The 14735-nt window shown below is 43.3% G+C and overlaps 1 protein-coding gene across 1 annotated transcript in view; it reads left to right on the forward strand.

Moving 5' to 3' along the window:
• The window catches only part of LOC137347042 (synaptotagmin-like protein 1), a 72056-nt gene that overhangs the window by 10419 nt on the left and 46902 nt on the right, over positions 1-14735 (forward strand). Inside the window, exons 4-5 of the mRNA XM_068011047.1 lie at positions 11901-12084; positions 12693-12759. Coding sequence (XP_067867148.1) covers positions 11901-12084; positions 12693-12759 — 251 coding nt within the window. The remainder of the gene's footprint in view (positions 1-11900; positions 12085-12692; positions 12760-14735) is intronic.

Genomic DNA, 14735 nt, shown 5'->3' on the forward strand with positions numbered 1-14735 from the left:
TTTGAGCATTCTACTCACACCCCTAGGATAGAAGTGGGTAAAAACTGCATGTTCTGAATACCAAGGAGGGTGACGACTGCTTAGAGGAATGCAATAAGAATCAAACCCCCAGCCCTGTGAGAGATTTGACTGCACACAGGGGTAAAAGAAAGAATAGATATAGGACATTTGATAGGGGCATAGATAAGTGTTTATGTTGCAACAAACATGATTTCCAAATGGCATGTTGACTCCCAGGTGCCAGAGTAAAAGATCTCACCAAATGGGTACAGGTCATTCTGCAAGGGAAAAGGGAACAGCCGGAACCAATAAGATAGGTAGAAAAAGGCAGAGTTTCAAGAGCTAGGAAAAAGATTTTAAAAAAGACCCTCAAGGATAGTAATCTCAGGATTACTCCTACTGCCATGTGCTAGTGAGTATAGAAACAGGAAGATTGTGCAGGTAAACCATTCTATGATTCTATTAATGAGTGGCTGGAGGAGTGGTGCAGGAGGGACGGTTTCAGATTCTTGGGGTATTGGGACCAGTTATGGGGAAAGGGCCACCTGCACAAGATGGATGAGTCACGTCTAAACAGCAGGGAACAATGTTTTGTTGAGAGGTTAACTAGCATTGTTGAGTATTTACACTAATTTAGTAGTAGAAGGGGAACCAGAAAATAGTAGAAAGGAGCAGCAATTAGATCAGAGGACAGAGATATATTCGCAGCAGTAAAATTAGAAATATCCCAAAAATTGCAGGGACAAGATTGAGGAAAATAGAAAAAGTGATAAAGGAGATATAAATTATATGGACCTTGATGTCCATTGTGTATTTAATGAGGTTGGTTAGCTGCAGGCACAAATCCCACAGATGGGATTATGATGTGGTTGCTTTAACAGAGACAAGACTTCAACAAGGCCAGGAATGGGTTCTTAATATTCCTGCTAACCAAGTATTCATGAGTGATAGAGAAGGAAAAAAGAGAGGGGTTGTGGTCGTATTTATTAAGGATGATGTTACAGTTCTAAATAGAAAGTATATGCTTGTTGGTTCCAAGACTGAATCTATTGGGCTTGAATGAAGGTACAGAGTGGGAGCTGTTACATTGCTGAGTTATTTTTTATCGAGCTTCAAACAGTGAGGAGATAGATGAGCAAACTTGTTGGCAAATTTCAGCGGTGTGTAACAAAAATAGTTTTTCCCATTTATGGGATGTGGATGTCGCTAGCAATGCCAGCATTTATTGCCCATTTCTACTTCACCTTGAGAAGGTGCAGGTGAGCGACCTTCTCGATTACAACTGAGTGGCTTGCTGAATGGCCATTTCATAGGGCAGTTAATTCAACAACATTGCTGTGGGTCTGGAGTCATGTATAGGCCAGACTGAGTAAGGCTGGAAGATTTCATTCCCTCAAGGACATTAGAGTCGTAATGTTAGGAGATTTTGATTACCCAAATATAGACTGGGAAAACATGGAATAAAAACAAGAAATGCTGGAAATACTCAGGTCTGGCAGCATCTGTGGAGAGAGAAGCAGAGTTAACGATTCAGGTCAGTGACCCATCTTCAGAACATAGGTTGGGGAGGAGAAGAATTTCTGATATGTGTACAGGAGAATTTTCACAATCAATATGGCTCCAGTTCATCAAGGAAGGAAGCAGTGTTGGATCTGGTTCTGGGAAATGAAGTAGGGCAAGTGGAATGTATTTTAATAAGAGATCATCCAACTAACAGTGACCACAAAATAATTTGGTTCAGAGTAATTATGAAAAAAGACCAGAAAATATCAAAGGTAAAAATGCTCAGTGATTTAAGAAGGGACCTAGCACATGTAGATTGGAAAAAGTGATTGCAGGATAAAATGGTACCAGAGCAATCAAGGCATCCAGGGAAGAGAGAGTTCAGGTACAAAGTAGGCATATTCGTTTGAAGGGAAAGGGCAGAGTATCCAAAGCTAATGTATCCTGGATGACAAACAAAATAAAATTTAAAAGTAAAACAGAAAAAGGAGAATTACGACAAATGTCAGGAGCAATATTTAGTTAATAACCAGGAAGATTATGGAAAGTACAGAAGGGAATTGAAAAAGTTAATACAGGAGGCATAGAAAGGTTATGAGAAATGATTAGGAGGCAACATTAAATTGAACCCTGAAGTATTTTATTAACATGTAAAGTGGAAGTAGTTCGCTTGGGGAAAAGTTCGGCCTATTAAGGACCCAAAGGGAAATCTTCATTTGTGCAGAGGGCATGGATAAAATATTAAAATATAAAATTCACAAACAGTTACACTAAAAGAGGAGATGGAAGTTATGGACAGAATAGTAAAAATATCTGAAAATTATAACATTACTGAAAGTTATTAAGTCACCTGGTCCAAATGGAATGCATCCTAGGTTGCTAAAATAAGTAGAAAGGTAGAAATAGCAAAGGCATTGGTCACAATATTTCAATCCTCATTGGATCATTGTTGTCGGCTGCACCTCGATTCGAGGATGACTTCTACTTAGGGTTGCGAGTTTCTGCCATGGGTCTTCATGTGACTGAACAGGCTGATTCTCGATCCGCAGATCTTTGGGCACATGGGGCAGGACATCCCACAAGGTAGTGGGATCCAGAATGCAGGATTTGCTTCCTTTTCTTTCCTTCTCTGTCGCCACTCAGTCTCATCAGTGAGGCGATTGGACTCAAAGCATGATGCAGCTTGATGGATAAATTGTCGCCATAGTTTAACATCTGTCTTAGGGAAAATGTTAGAAGTGATTATTAAAGACTTATAGCAGGGCACTTAGAAAAATTGAAGGTAATCGGGCAGAATCAACATGGTTTTCATAAAGGGAAATCATGTTTGACCAATTTATTGGAGTTCTTTGAGGGAGTTACATGTGCTGTGGATGAAGGGAACCGGTGGATGTATTATACTTAGATTTCCAGAAGGCATTTGATAAGGTGCCACATCAAAGATTGTTGCAAAAAATAAAAGCTCATTATAGGGGGTAACATATTGGCATGGATAGAAGATTGGCTAGCTAACAGGAAACAGAGTAGGCATAAATGGGTCATTTTCTGGTTGGCAAGATGTAATGAGTGATGTGCCACAGGGATCTGTGCTGGGGCCTCAACTTTTTACAATTTGTATAAATGACTTGGATGAAGGGACCGAAGGTATGGTTGCTAAATATGCTGATGACACAAATATAGGTAGGAAAGTAGGTTGTCAAGAGGACATAAGGAGGCTACAAAGGGATATAGATAGGTTAAGTGAGTGGGCAAAAATCTGGCAGATGGAGTATAATGTTGGAAAATGCGAAGTTGTCCATTTTAGCTGGAAGAATAACAAAGAAGCGTATTATCTAAATGGTGAGAGATTGCGGAGCTCTGAGATGCAGAGGGATCTGGGTGTCCCAAAAGGTTAATATGCAGGTACTGCACGTAATTAGGAAAGCTAACAGAAGATTATCGTTTATCGCGATGGGAATTGAATACAAAAGTAGGGAGGTTATGCTTCAGCTATACAGGGAATTGGTGAGACCACATCTGGAGTACTGTGTACAGTATTGGTCTCCTTATTTAAGGAAGGATGTAAATGCGTTGGAAGCAGTTCAAAGAAGGTTTACTAGACTAATATCTGAAATGGGTGGGCAATCTTATGAGGAAAGATTGGACAGGCTAGGCTTGCATCCACTGGAATTTAGAAGAGTAAGAGGCGACTTGATTGAAACATATAAGATCCTGAGGGGTCTTGACAGGGTGGATGTGGAAAGGATGTTTTCCCTTTTGGGAGAATCTAGAACAAGGGGTCACTGTTTAAAAATAATGGGTCACCCATTTAAGACAGAGATGAGAAGAAATTTTTTCTCTGAGGGTCATGAGTCTTTGGAACTCTCTTCCTCGAAAGGCAGTGGAAGCAGAGTCTTTGAATATTGTTAAGGCAGAGGTAGGTAGATTCTTGATAATCAAGGGGGTGAAAGGTTATCAGGGTAGGTGGTAATGTGGAGAAATTAGTTCAGCCATGAACTTATTGAATGGCGGAGCAGGCTCGAGGGGCTGAGTGGCCTACTCCTGCTCCTAATTCGTATGTTCATATGAATGATTGGTAGCAAGCTACTCCCAGTCATCAATGTCAATGCTGACGCGCTTCAAAGAGAGCTTCAGAGTGTTTTTGAAGCATTTTCTTTGTCCTCCCCTGGAACGCTGACCATTTGAGAAAACATGACCAGGCCGGGGAGAGACCATTTTCAGCCATCCGGACACAGTGTCCAGTCCATCAAAGTTGATTTTGCAGGAATTTTGCCTGAAGGCTTGTGGAGCTGGCTCTAAGAAGGACACTACCGTTTGTTTGACAGTCCATTGAATCCGGAGGATGCAGCAGAGGCATTGCTGATGGAATTTCTCTAACAGTCTTATGTGTCACTCATGCACAGTCCAGGTCTCACTGCTGTACAGGAGTGTGGTGACAACAGCTGCTCTGTACACTAGGACCCTTGTTGACTTGCGAAGGTTTTTTTTTGTCAAACACTCGCTGCCGTAGTTTGTAAAAGGCTGAGCTGGCGCAGCTGATCCAGTGTTGGATCACCTTGTCAATGGTGGCTTTTTGAAAGCGGTGACTGCCAAGGTATGGGAAGTGCTCAACATATTCCAGAGTCTATCCTTCAAAATATATGGGAGGTGGAATATTTGGCTGACCAGCTATGGGTTAATATGAGTTTTATTTTGGCAACATTCAAGGACAAGCCAAGTCTCTCATATGCAGAATTGAAGAGAGATCAAGTGTGCCTTGCAAATCTGGTGCAGAGTGAACAATGACAAAGAACAGTACAGCACAGGAACAGGCCATTCGGCCCTCCAAGCCTGTGCCGATCTTGATGCCTGCCTAAACTAAAACCTTCTGCACTTCCGGGATCCATATCCCTCTATTCCCATCCTATTCATGTATTTGTCAAGATGCCTCTTAAACGTCTCTATGGTACCTGCTTCCACCACCTCCCCCGGCAACAAGTTCCAGGCACTCACCACCTTCTGTGTAAAGAACTTGCCTCGCACATCCCCTCTAAACTTTGCCCCTCGCACCTTAAACCTATGTTCCCTAGTAACTGACTCTTCCACCCTGGAAGAAAGCTTCTGAGTATCCACTCTGTCCATGCCGCTTATAACTTTGTAAACCTCTATCATGTCGCCCCTCCACCTCCATCGTTCCAGTGAAAACAATCCGAGTTTATCCAACCTCTCCTCATAGCTAATGCCCTCCAGACCAGGCAACATCCTGGCAAACCTCTTCTGTACCCTCTCCAAAGCCTCCACGTCCTTCTGGTAGTGTGGCGACCAGAATTGCACGCAATATTCTAAGTGTGGCCTAACTAAAGTTCTGTACAGCTGCAACATGACTTGCCTATTTTTATACTCTATGCCCCGACCGATGAAGGCAAGCATGCCGTATGCCTTCTTGACTACCTTATCCACCTGCGTTGCCACTTTCAGTGACCTGTGGACTTGTATGCCCAGATCTCTCTGCCTGTCAATACTCCTATGGGTTCTGCCATTTACTGTATACTTTCCACCTGCATTAGACCTTCCAAAATGCATTACCTCACATTTGTCCAGATTAAACTCCATCTGCCATTTCTCCGCCCAAGTCTCCAACCGATCTATATCCTGCTGTATCCTCTGACAATCCTCATCACTGTCCGCAACTCCACCAACCTTTGTGCCGTCCGCAAACTTACTAATCAGACCAGCTACATTTTCCTCCAAATCATTTATATATACTACAAACAATAAAGATCCCAGCACTGATCCCTGTGGAACACCACTAGTCATATCCCTCCATTCAGAAAAGCACCCTTCCACCACTACCCTCTGTCTTCTATGACCGAGCCAGTTCTGTATCCATCTTGCCAGCTCCCCTCTGATCCCATGTGACTTCACCTTTTGTATCAGTCTGCCATGAGGGACCTTGTCAAAGGCTTGACTGAAGTCCATATAGATAACATCCACTGCCCTTCCTTCATCAATCATATTCGTCACTTCCTCAAAAAACTCAATCAAATTAGTGAGACACGACCTCCCCTTCACACAACCATGCTGCCTCTTGCTAATAAGTCCATTTGTTTCCAAATGGGAGTAAATCCTGTCCCGAAGAATCCTCTCTAATAATTTCCCTACCACTGACGTAAGGCTCACCGGCCTATAATTTCCTGGATTATCCTTGCTACCCTTCTTGAACAAACTGGTTACAAGAGTAGTGTCGGAGGACTGGAGAGTTGCTGAAGTTATACAACTATTCAAAAGAGGGGAGTGGGATAAACCAGGAAACTACAGGCCAGTCAGCCTAACATCGGAGGTTGGGAAGTTATAGGAAACCATTGGCATAGACAAAATAAGCTTTCATTTGGAAAGGCATGGATGAATCAAGGGGTGCCAATATAGTTTTTTTTTTAAAGGCAAATCATGTCTGACTAACTTGATTGAATTATTTGATATGGTGACAGAGAAGGTTGATTGAGGCAGTGCAATAGCTGTTGTATATCTGGACTTCCAGAAGGAGGCTTATTAAGATGGAAGCCTATGGAATTAAGGGAAAAGTGCTGGTATGGATACAAAATTGGCTCAGTGACAAGAAGCAAGGGTGGTAGTGGGTGGATATTTTTAAGACTGTGGGATGGTTTGCAGTGGTGTTCCCCCAGGGTCAGTTTTGGGTCCATTACTTTTTTAAATTTTTATAAACAACCTAGACTTGAGTGTAGGGAGCGGTATTACAAAGTTTGTGATGATACAGAACTTGGGAAAGTAGCAGATGGTGCTGAAGTTTCAGAATAACATATACAGGATGGTGAAATGGGCAGAAGATGGAGTTCGATGCAGAGAATTGAGAAATGATGCACTTTGGGAGGACTAATATGGAAAGCCAGAAATCTGTAAATGGCACGATTTTGAAATGGTGTCCATATACACAAATCTTAAAGGCGGCAGGGCATGTTGATAAGTTGATTAAAGCATCGTACAGGGTACTTGGGTTTATAAATAGAGTAACAGAATATAAAGGCAAAGAGATCATGCTGAAGCTTTATAAATTACTAATTAGGCCTCAGCTGGAATATTGTGGACATTTCTGGGGACAGCACACTTCAGGAAAGATGTGAAGGCCTTAGAAAGGGCACAGAGGAGGTTTACCAGGATGTTGCCAGAAATGAAGGACTTCAGTTATGTGGAGGGACTGGAGAAGCTGGAGTTATTATCCTTAGACTAGGGAAGATCAGGAATAAATTTGATAGAGGAATTTTAAATCAGGAACAGTTTTGATAAACTAAACAAGGAGAAACTGTTTCCAATGGCATAAGGGTGAGTAACCAGAGGACACAGATTTAAAGTGATTGGCAAAAGAACCAGAGCCAACATGAGGAAAAATTTTTTTACACAGTGAGTGTTGTGATCTGTATTCCACAGCCTGGTGAAAGAAGATTCAATAGAAACATTCAAAATAAGGATTGGATAAATACATGAAGAGCAAAAATAAATGAAGGGGCAATGGGGAAAAAGCAGAGGAGTGGGACTAATTGGATAGCTCTACTAAAGAGTAGAGACTAAAGACCACCTCCAGGCGCATATCCATTGTCTCTCGAGATAAGGAGGCCCAAAGACTAGACTACTAAAGAGTAGGCAAAGGCACAATAGCCTTCTTCCGTACTCCATCTTTCTATGATTTTTTTAAAAATTCATTCATGGGGATGTGGGCTTCACTGGCTAGGCCAGCATTTATTGCCCATCCCTAATTGCCCTTTAGAAGGTGGTGGTGAGCTGCCTTCTTTAACTGCTGTAGTCCATGTGGGGTAGGGACACCCACAGAGCTGTTAGGAAGGGAGTTCCAGGATTTTGACCCAGCGACAGTGAAGGAATGGCAATATAGTTCCAAGTCAGAATGGTGTGTGGCTTGGCGGGGAATTTGCAGGTGGTGGTGTTCCCATGTATGTGCTGCCCTTGTCCTTCTAGTTGGTAGAGGTCACGGATTTGGAAGGTGCTGTCTAAGGAGCCTTGGTGCGTTGCAGCAGTGCATCTTGTAGATGGTACACACTGCTGCCACTGTACGTCAGTGGTGGAGGGAGTGAATAATTGTGGATGGGGAACCAATCAAGCGGGCTGCTTTGTCCTGGATGGTGTTGAGTTTCTTGAGTGGTGTTGGAGCTGCACCCATCCAGGCAAGTGGAGATTTTTCCAACACACTCCTGACTCATGCCTTGTAGATGGTGGACAGGCTTTGGGGAGTCAGGAGGTGAGTTACTTGATGCAGGATTCCTAGCCTCTGACCTGCTCTTGTAGCCACGGTATTTATATGGCTATTCCAGTTCAGTTTCTGGTCAATGGTAACCCCCAGGATGTTGTTAGTGGGGGGTTCAGTGATGGTAATGCCATTGAATGTCAAGGGGAGATGGTTAGATTCTCTCTTGTTGGAGATGGTCATTGCCTGGCACTTGTGTGGCACGAATGTTACTTGCCACTTATCAGCCTAAGCCTGGATGTTGTCCAGTTTTTGCTGCATTTCTACATGGACTGCTTCAGTATCTGAGGAGTCATGAATGGTGCTGAACATTGTGTAATCATCAGCGAACATCCCCACTTCTGACCTTATGATTGAAGGAAGGTCATTGATGAAACAGCTGAAGATGATTGGACCTAGGACACTACCCTGAGGAACTCCTGCTGAGATAATTGACCTCCAACAAGCACAACCATCTTCCTTTGTGCTCAGTACGACTCCAACCAGTGGAGAGTTTTCCCCCTGATTCCCATTGAGCTCAGTTTTGCTAGGGCTCCTTGATGCCATACTCGGTCAAATGCTGCCTTGATGTCAAGGGCAGTCACTCTCTCACCTCATCTCTGGAGATCAGCTCTTTTTGTCCATGTTTGAACCAAGGCTGTAATGAGGTAAGAAGCTGAGTGGCCCTGGTGGAACCCAAACTGAGCGTCACTGAGCAGGTTTTTGCTAAGCAATGCTGCTTGATAGCACTGTCGATGACTCCTTCCATCACTTTACTGATGATTGAGAGTTGATGTGGCAGTAATTGGTCGGGTTGGACTTGTCCTGCTTTTTGTGTACAGGACATACCTGGGCAATTTTCCACATTGCCAGATAGATACCAGTATTGTAGCTGTACTGGAACAACTTGGCTAGGTGTGCGGCAAGTTCTGGAGCACAGGTTTTCAGTACTATTGCCGGAACGTTGTCAGGGCCCATAACCTTTGCAGTATCCAGTGCCTTTTGTCGCTTCTTGATATCACGCAGAGTGAAACGAATTGGCTGAAGACTGGTATCTGTGATGCTGGGGACTTCAGGAGGAGGCCGAGATGGATCATCAACTCGGCACTTCTGGCTGAAGATTGTTGCAAATGCTTCAGCCTTATCTTTCGCACTGATATGCTGGGCTCCCCCATCATTGAGGATGGGGATATTTGTGGAGCCACCTCCTCCTGTTAGTTGTTTAATTGTCCACCACCACTCACGATGGGATGTGGCAGAACTTCAGAGCTCAGATCTAATCTGTTGGTTATGAGATCGCTTAGCTCTGTCTATCGCATGCTGCTTACGCAGTTTGGCACGTAAGTAGTCCTGGCTTGTAGCTTCACCAGGTTGACACTTCATTTTGAGGTATGCCTGGTGCTGCTCCTGGCATGCCCTCCTGCACTCTTCATTGAACGAGGGTTGTCTCCCGACTTGATGGTAATGGTAGAGTGGGGAATAGCCGGGCCATGAAACTACAGATTGTGGTTGAGTACAATTCTGCTGCTGCTGATGGCCCACAGCGCCTCATGGATGCCCAGTTTTGCATTGCTATATTTGTTCGAAATCTATCCCATTTAGCATGGTGGTAGTGCTACACAACACAGAGGGTATCCTCAATGTGAAGGCGGGACTTCGTCTCCACAAGGACTGTGCGGTGGCAGTCCTACCAATACTGTTATGGACATCTGCAGCAGGCAGATTGGTGAGGATGAGGTCAAGTATGTTTTTTTTCTCGTGTTGGTTCCCGCACCATCTGCCGTAGACCAGTCTAGCAGCAATGTCCTTTAGGAGTTGGCCAGCTCAGTCAATCGTGGTGCTACCAAGCCACTCTTGGTGAAGTCCCCCAACCAGAGTACATTCTGCGCCCTTGCCATCCTCAGTGCTTCCTCCAAGTGGTGTTCAACATGGAAGGGCACTGATTCATCAGCTGAGGGAGGGCAGTAGGTGGTAATCAGCAGGAGGTTTCCTTGCCCATGATTGACCTGATGCCATGAGACTTCATGGGGTCCCGAGTCGATGTTGAGGACTGCCAGGGCGACTCCCTCCCGACTGTGCCGCCATCTCTGCTGGGTCTGCATACCCAGGGATGGTGATGGCGGTGTCTGGGATATTGTCTGTAAGGTATGATTCCGTGAGTACTACTATGTCAGGCTGTTGCTTGACAGCTCTCCCAACTTTGGCACAAGCCCCCAGATGTTAGTAAGGAGGATTTTGCAGGATCGACAGGGCTGGGTTTGCCGTCGTCGTTTCTGGTGCCTAGGTCGATGCCGGATAGTCCGTCCAGTTTCATTCTTTATTGACTTCATAGCAGTTAGATACAACTGAGTGCCTTGCTTGTCCACTTCAGAGGGCATGTTAGAGTCAACCACATTGCTGTGGGTCTGTGCCAGACCAGGTAAAGACAGCAGATTTCCTCGTGAACCAGATGGGTTTTTAGGACAATCGACAATGTTGGACTAGGTTTTAATTCCAGATTTATTAATCGAATTCAAATTCCACCTTCCGCTGTGGTGGAATTTGAACCCATGTCCCCAGAGCAATACCCTGGGTTTCTGGGTTACTAGTCCAGTGACAATACCACTACTCCTCCACCTCCCCTGTGTACTGCCTCAGCTCATCTGTTGCTGAAATCCTCGTTCGTGCCTAGGTTACCTCTAGACTTAACTATTCCAATGCTCTCCCTTTCGACCTCCCATTACCCACCCTCCATAAACTCATCCAAAGCTCTGCTGCCCATATCCTGACTCGCACCAAGCCCCAGTCACATAATACCCCTCTGCTTGCTGACCTACATTGTCTCCCAGTCCAGCAATGCCACAAACTTAGAATTCTCATTCTTGTTTTCAAATACCTCCATGGCCTTGTTGCTCCCGATCTCTGTAACCTCCTGCAGCCCTACAACCTACTGAAACCTCTGTGCTCCTTCAATTCTGGCATCGTACATCCCTGAATTTAATCCCTCCACCTTTTTTGGCTGTGCCTTTAGCTGCCTAAAACCCTAAGCTCTCGAATTTCTTCCAGAAACCTCTCTGCCCATCAACCTCCCTTCCTTAAAGAAGCTCCTTAAAACTAACTCTTTGACCAAACTTTTGGCCACCTTTCCTAATTTCCCCTACGTGGCTCGGTATCAAAATGTGTTTGATAATGCTCCTGTGAAGTACCTTAGGACATTTACTACATTAAAGGTGCTATATAATAACAAGTTGTTGTTGTTGATGAGCAAAGACCCCTTCATGTACTCTCTAAATATGTTACTTCTTGTCTGAATTTATTTGTGCAGACCATAGTTACTTGACAAAAAAGAACAAGGTGGGTGATATTTGTCATTTGCAAGGGGTGACCATTTTACTAGTTTCTGCAGTAAGTATGTTATGCACCATGTTTTCTACTCAAAGATAATGGGAGGAACAGCGAACAGAATGTTTAAAATGAACATTTTTGGACTACTCTCCAGACTCTCTCACACGTAAGTACACATTCTAAAATTGCTACAAGTGACTTTCATGGAACCTGAACAGAACCAAATCTCATCATACAGCTCCTTAAACTGGACGTCAAAAGCTGCTGTCAATTGGGGCAGATCTGAAAGCGTCAGCATTTGGATTGAATTTTTAGTTAGTGATATGTTTGTGTTTGTTTGCAGGTGAAAGACAGAAAAGAGTGACAATTAATGATGAGAAAACTAATATTAATGAGCAGAGGGATCAAGACCCAGAGCAGCAAGAGAATGTGAACTGTGCTATAACCAATGAAGACACAGTTAGTCCTGAACAAGAGAGTACAGGAATGGATGAACCAGACTGTGAACAGTCAGAAATTCATAAGAGGTACAGAGAAAATCCAAAATGTAGTATTTCAAAGCTATGCGTATCCTGACCCCTGTATCCAAGTGTAGCAATGTTGGTGTAACTTTTTATCCCTGGTCATGTACAAGACTTCCCTAACCCTTCCTTCTGACATGGAAGTGTTAAGTTCAGTCTATTCTATTTTGTTAATGACTGTTCCTGGGTGTCAGAATTACAAGTGACTGAGTCTGAACCAGGGATAGTGAAGAAAAAAAAAAGAAATCTGTACTGAGTAAACCTGAGTTCCTTCAGTTATCTGGGCTGTTCAGATTGGCATGACGTACTGATCTTTGTGACTGTGTCAGCCAATAATTTATTTAAAATGGAAAATTAAAATTTTAAACATTGGAAATAAAGATCCTATCCAATGCTGTGAATTTATTATTCAAATGAAACATTACCAGTAAAACTAAAGAAGGCAGGAATTCCAGCTAGTAGCTGGGAAATGGATTAAGAATTCAGCATAAATGTGAGTTTGCAACAGGCCTCATTAAGTACTGAGTGTGATGCTAATGAAAAGGTACAGTGCAGGTGTGATTCTGGAGTGAGGTTATATCTGCATTAACAGTTCTTGTATCTACATTTTACAGGTTGGTTGACAACAAAAACAATGTAACATCAAAACAGGAACTCTTAACATTACATGCCAATACCCAGGTCAGTCAGTTAAGTCGTTAAAACTTATTTGTGTCTCAAACTGGTTAAAGGTTGCAATGTGATGATATTTTATTTGCAAATACATTGTAGTTGCGTAATGTTCAGGAGTTGACTTTGTAAAATAAACTGAGGTCAGCAGTGACCATGTGGGATGTACAAAGGTTCCCCTCTCCTGACAACAGCTCATCGATTCTGCAGAAATCACACCAACTAGGGTTGTAGTGCCTGAAATTTATAAAATTTAAGGGATGATTTGTTTGAAGTTTTTAAGATGTTGACGTGAACTGACAGGGTAAATGGAGAGAAACTATTTCCTCTAGTTGCGGAATTTAGGACTGGGACATACCAAGGAAGAAGGTACTGCCGAAGTCATAGTAAAAGAAGTAGGTGAGATCCTGGATGGGCTAAAGAGGAGGTATTAGAAAGGCCAGCTGTACTTTAAGTTGATAAATCACCAGCACCAACTGGGATGCATCCGAGGATGCTGAGGGAAGTAAGGGTGGAAATTGCGGAGGTGCTGGCCATAATCTTCCGATCTTCCTTAGATCCAGGGGTTGGGCCAGAAGACTGGAGAATTGCAAATGTTACACCCTTGTTTAAAAAAGGGTATAACGATAAACCCAGTATCTACAGGCCAGTCAGTTTAACCTTGTTGGTGGGAAAACTTTTAGAAACTATAATCTGCGACAAAATTAACATTCGCTTAGACTAGTATATATTAATTAAGGAAAGCCAGCACAGATTTGTTAAAGGCAAATTGTGGTTAACTAACTTGCTTGAGATTTTTGATGAGGTAGCAGAGAGGGTTGATGAGAGTAATGTAGCTGATGTGCTGTATATGGACTTCGAAAGGGTATTTGATAAAGTGTCACATAATAAGCTTGTCAGCAAAGTTGAAGCCCATGAAATAAAAGGGATAGAGGCGAGATGGATATGAATTTGGCTGAGTGATAGGAAACAGAGAGTCGTGGTGAACGGTTGTTTTTCAGACTGGAGAAAGGTATACAGTGGGGTTCCCCAGGGATCGGTACCAGGACCACTGCTTTTCTTGATGTATATTAATGCCCTAGACTTGGGTTCAAAATTTGCAGATGACATAAAACTTGAAAGTATTGTGAACTATGAGGAGGATAGTGATCGACTTCAAGAGGACATAGACAGGCTGGTGGAATGGGTGAACAAGTGGCAGATGAAATTTAATGCAGAGAAGTGTGAAGTGATATATTTTGGTAGGGAGAATGAGGAAAGCCAATATAATCTAAAGGGTACAATTCTAAAGGGGATGCAGGAACAGAGAGACCTGGGGTATATGTGCACAAATTGTGGAAGGTGGCAGGGCAGGTTGAGAGAATGGTTAAAAAGATATATGGCATCTTGGGCTTTATAAATAGAGACGTAGAATACAAAAGCAAGGAAGTTATGGTGAACTTTTATAAAACACTGGTTCGGCCTCAACTGGAGTATTGTGTCCAATTCTGGGCACCTCACTTTAGGAAAGATGTGAAGGCTTTGGAGAGGGTGCAGAAAAGGTTTATGAGAATGGTTCCAGTGATGAGAAACTTCACTTACATGAATAGATTGGAGAAGCTGGGGTTGTTCTACTTGGAGATGAGAAGGTTGAGAGGAGATTTGATAGAGGTGTTCAAAATCATGAGGGGTCTGGACAGAGTAGATAGGGAGAAACTGTTCCCATTGGCAGAAGGGTTGATAACCAGAGGACACCGATTTAAGGTGATAAGAAAGAGAATCAACGGTAACATGAGGAAAAACGTTTTTACGCAGTGAGTGGTTAGGATCTGGAATGCCTGAGAGTGTGGTGGAGGCAGATTCAATTGTGACTTTCAAAAATGAATTGGATAAACACCTGAAGAGAAAAAAAGTTGCTGGGCTACGTGGAAAGGGCAGGGAAGTGGAAGGAGCTGATTTGCTCTTGCATAGAGCTGGCACAGATGCGAGGGGCTGAATGGCCTCATTCT

Source organism: Heterodontus francisci, chromosome 31 (assembly GCF_036365525.1).
Source record: "Heterodontus francisci isolate sHetFra1 chromosome 31, sHetFra1.hap1, whole genome shotgun sequence".
In the NCBI taxonomy this organism is placed as follows: Eukaryota; Metazoa; Chordata; class Chondrichthyes; order Heterodontiformes; family Heterodontidae; genus Heterodontus; species Heterodontus francisci.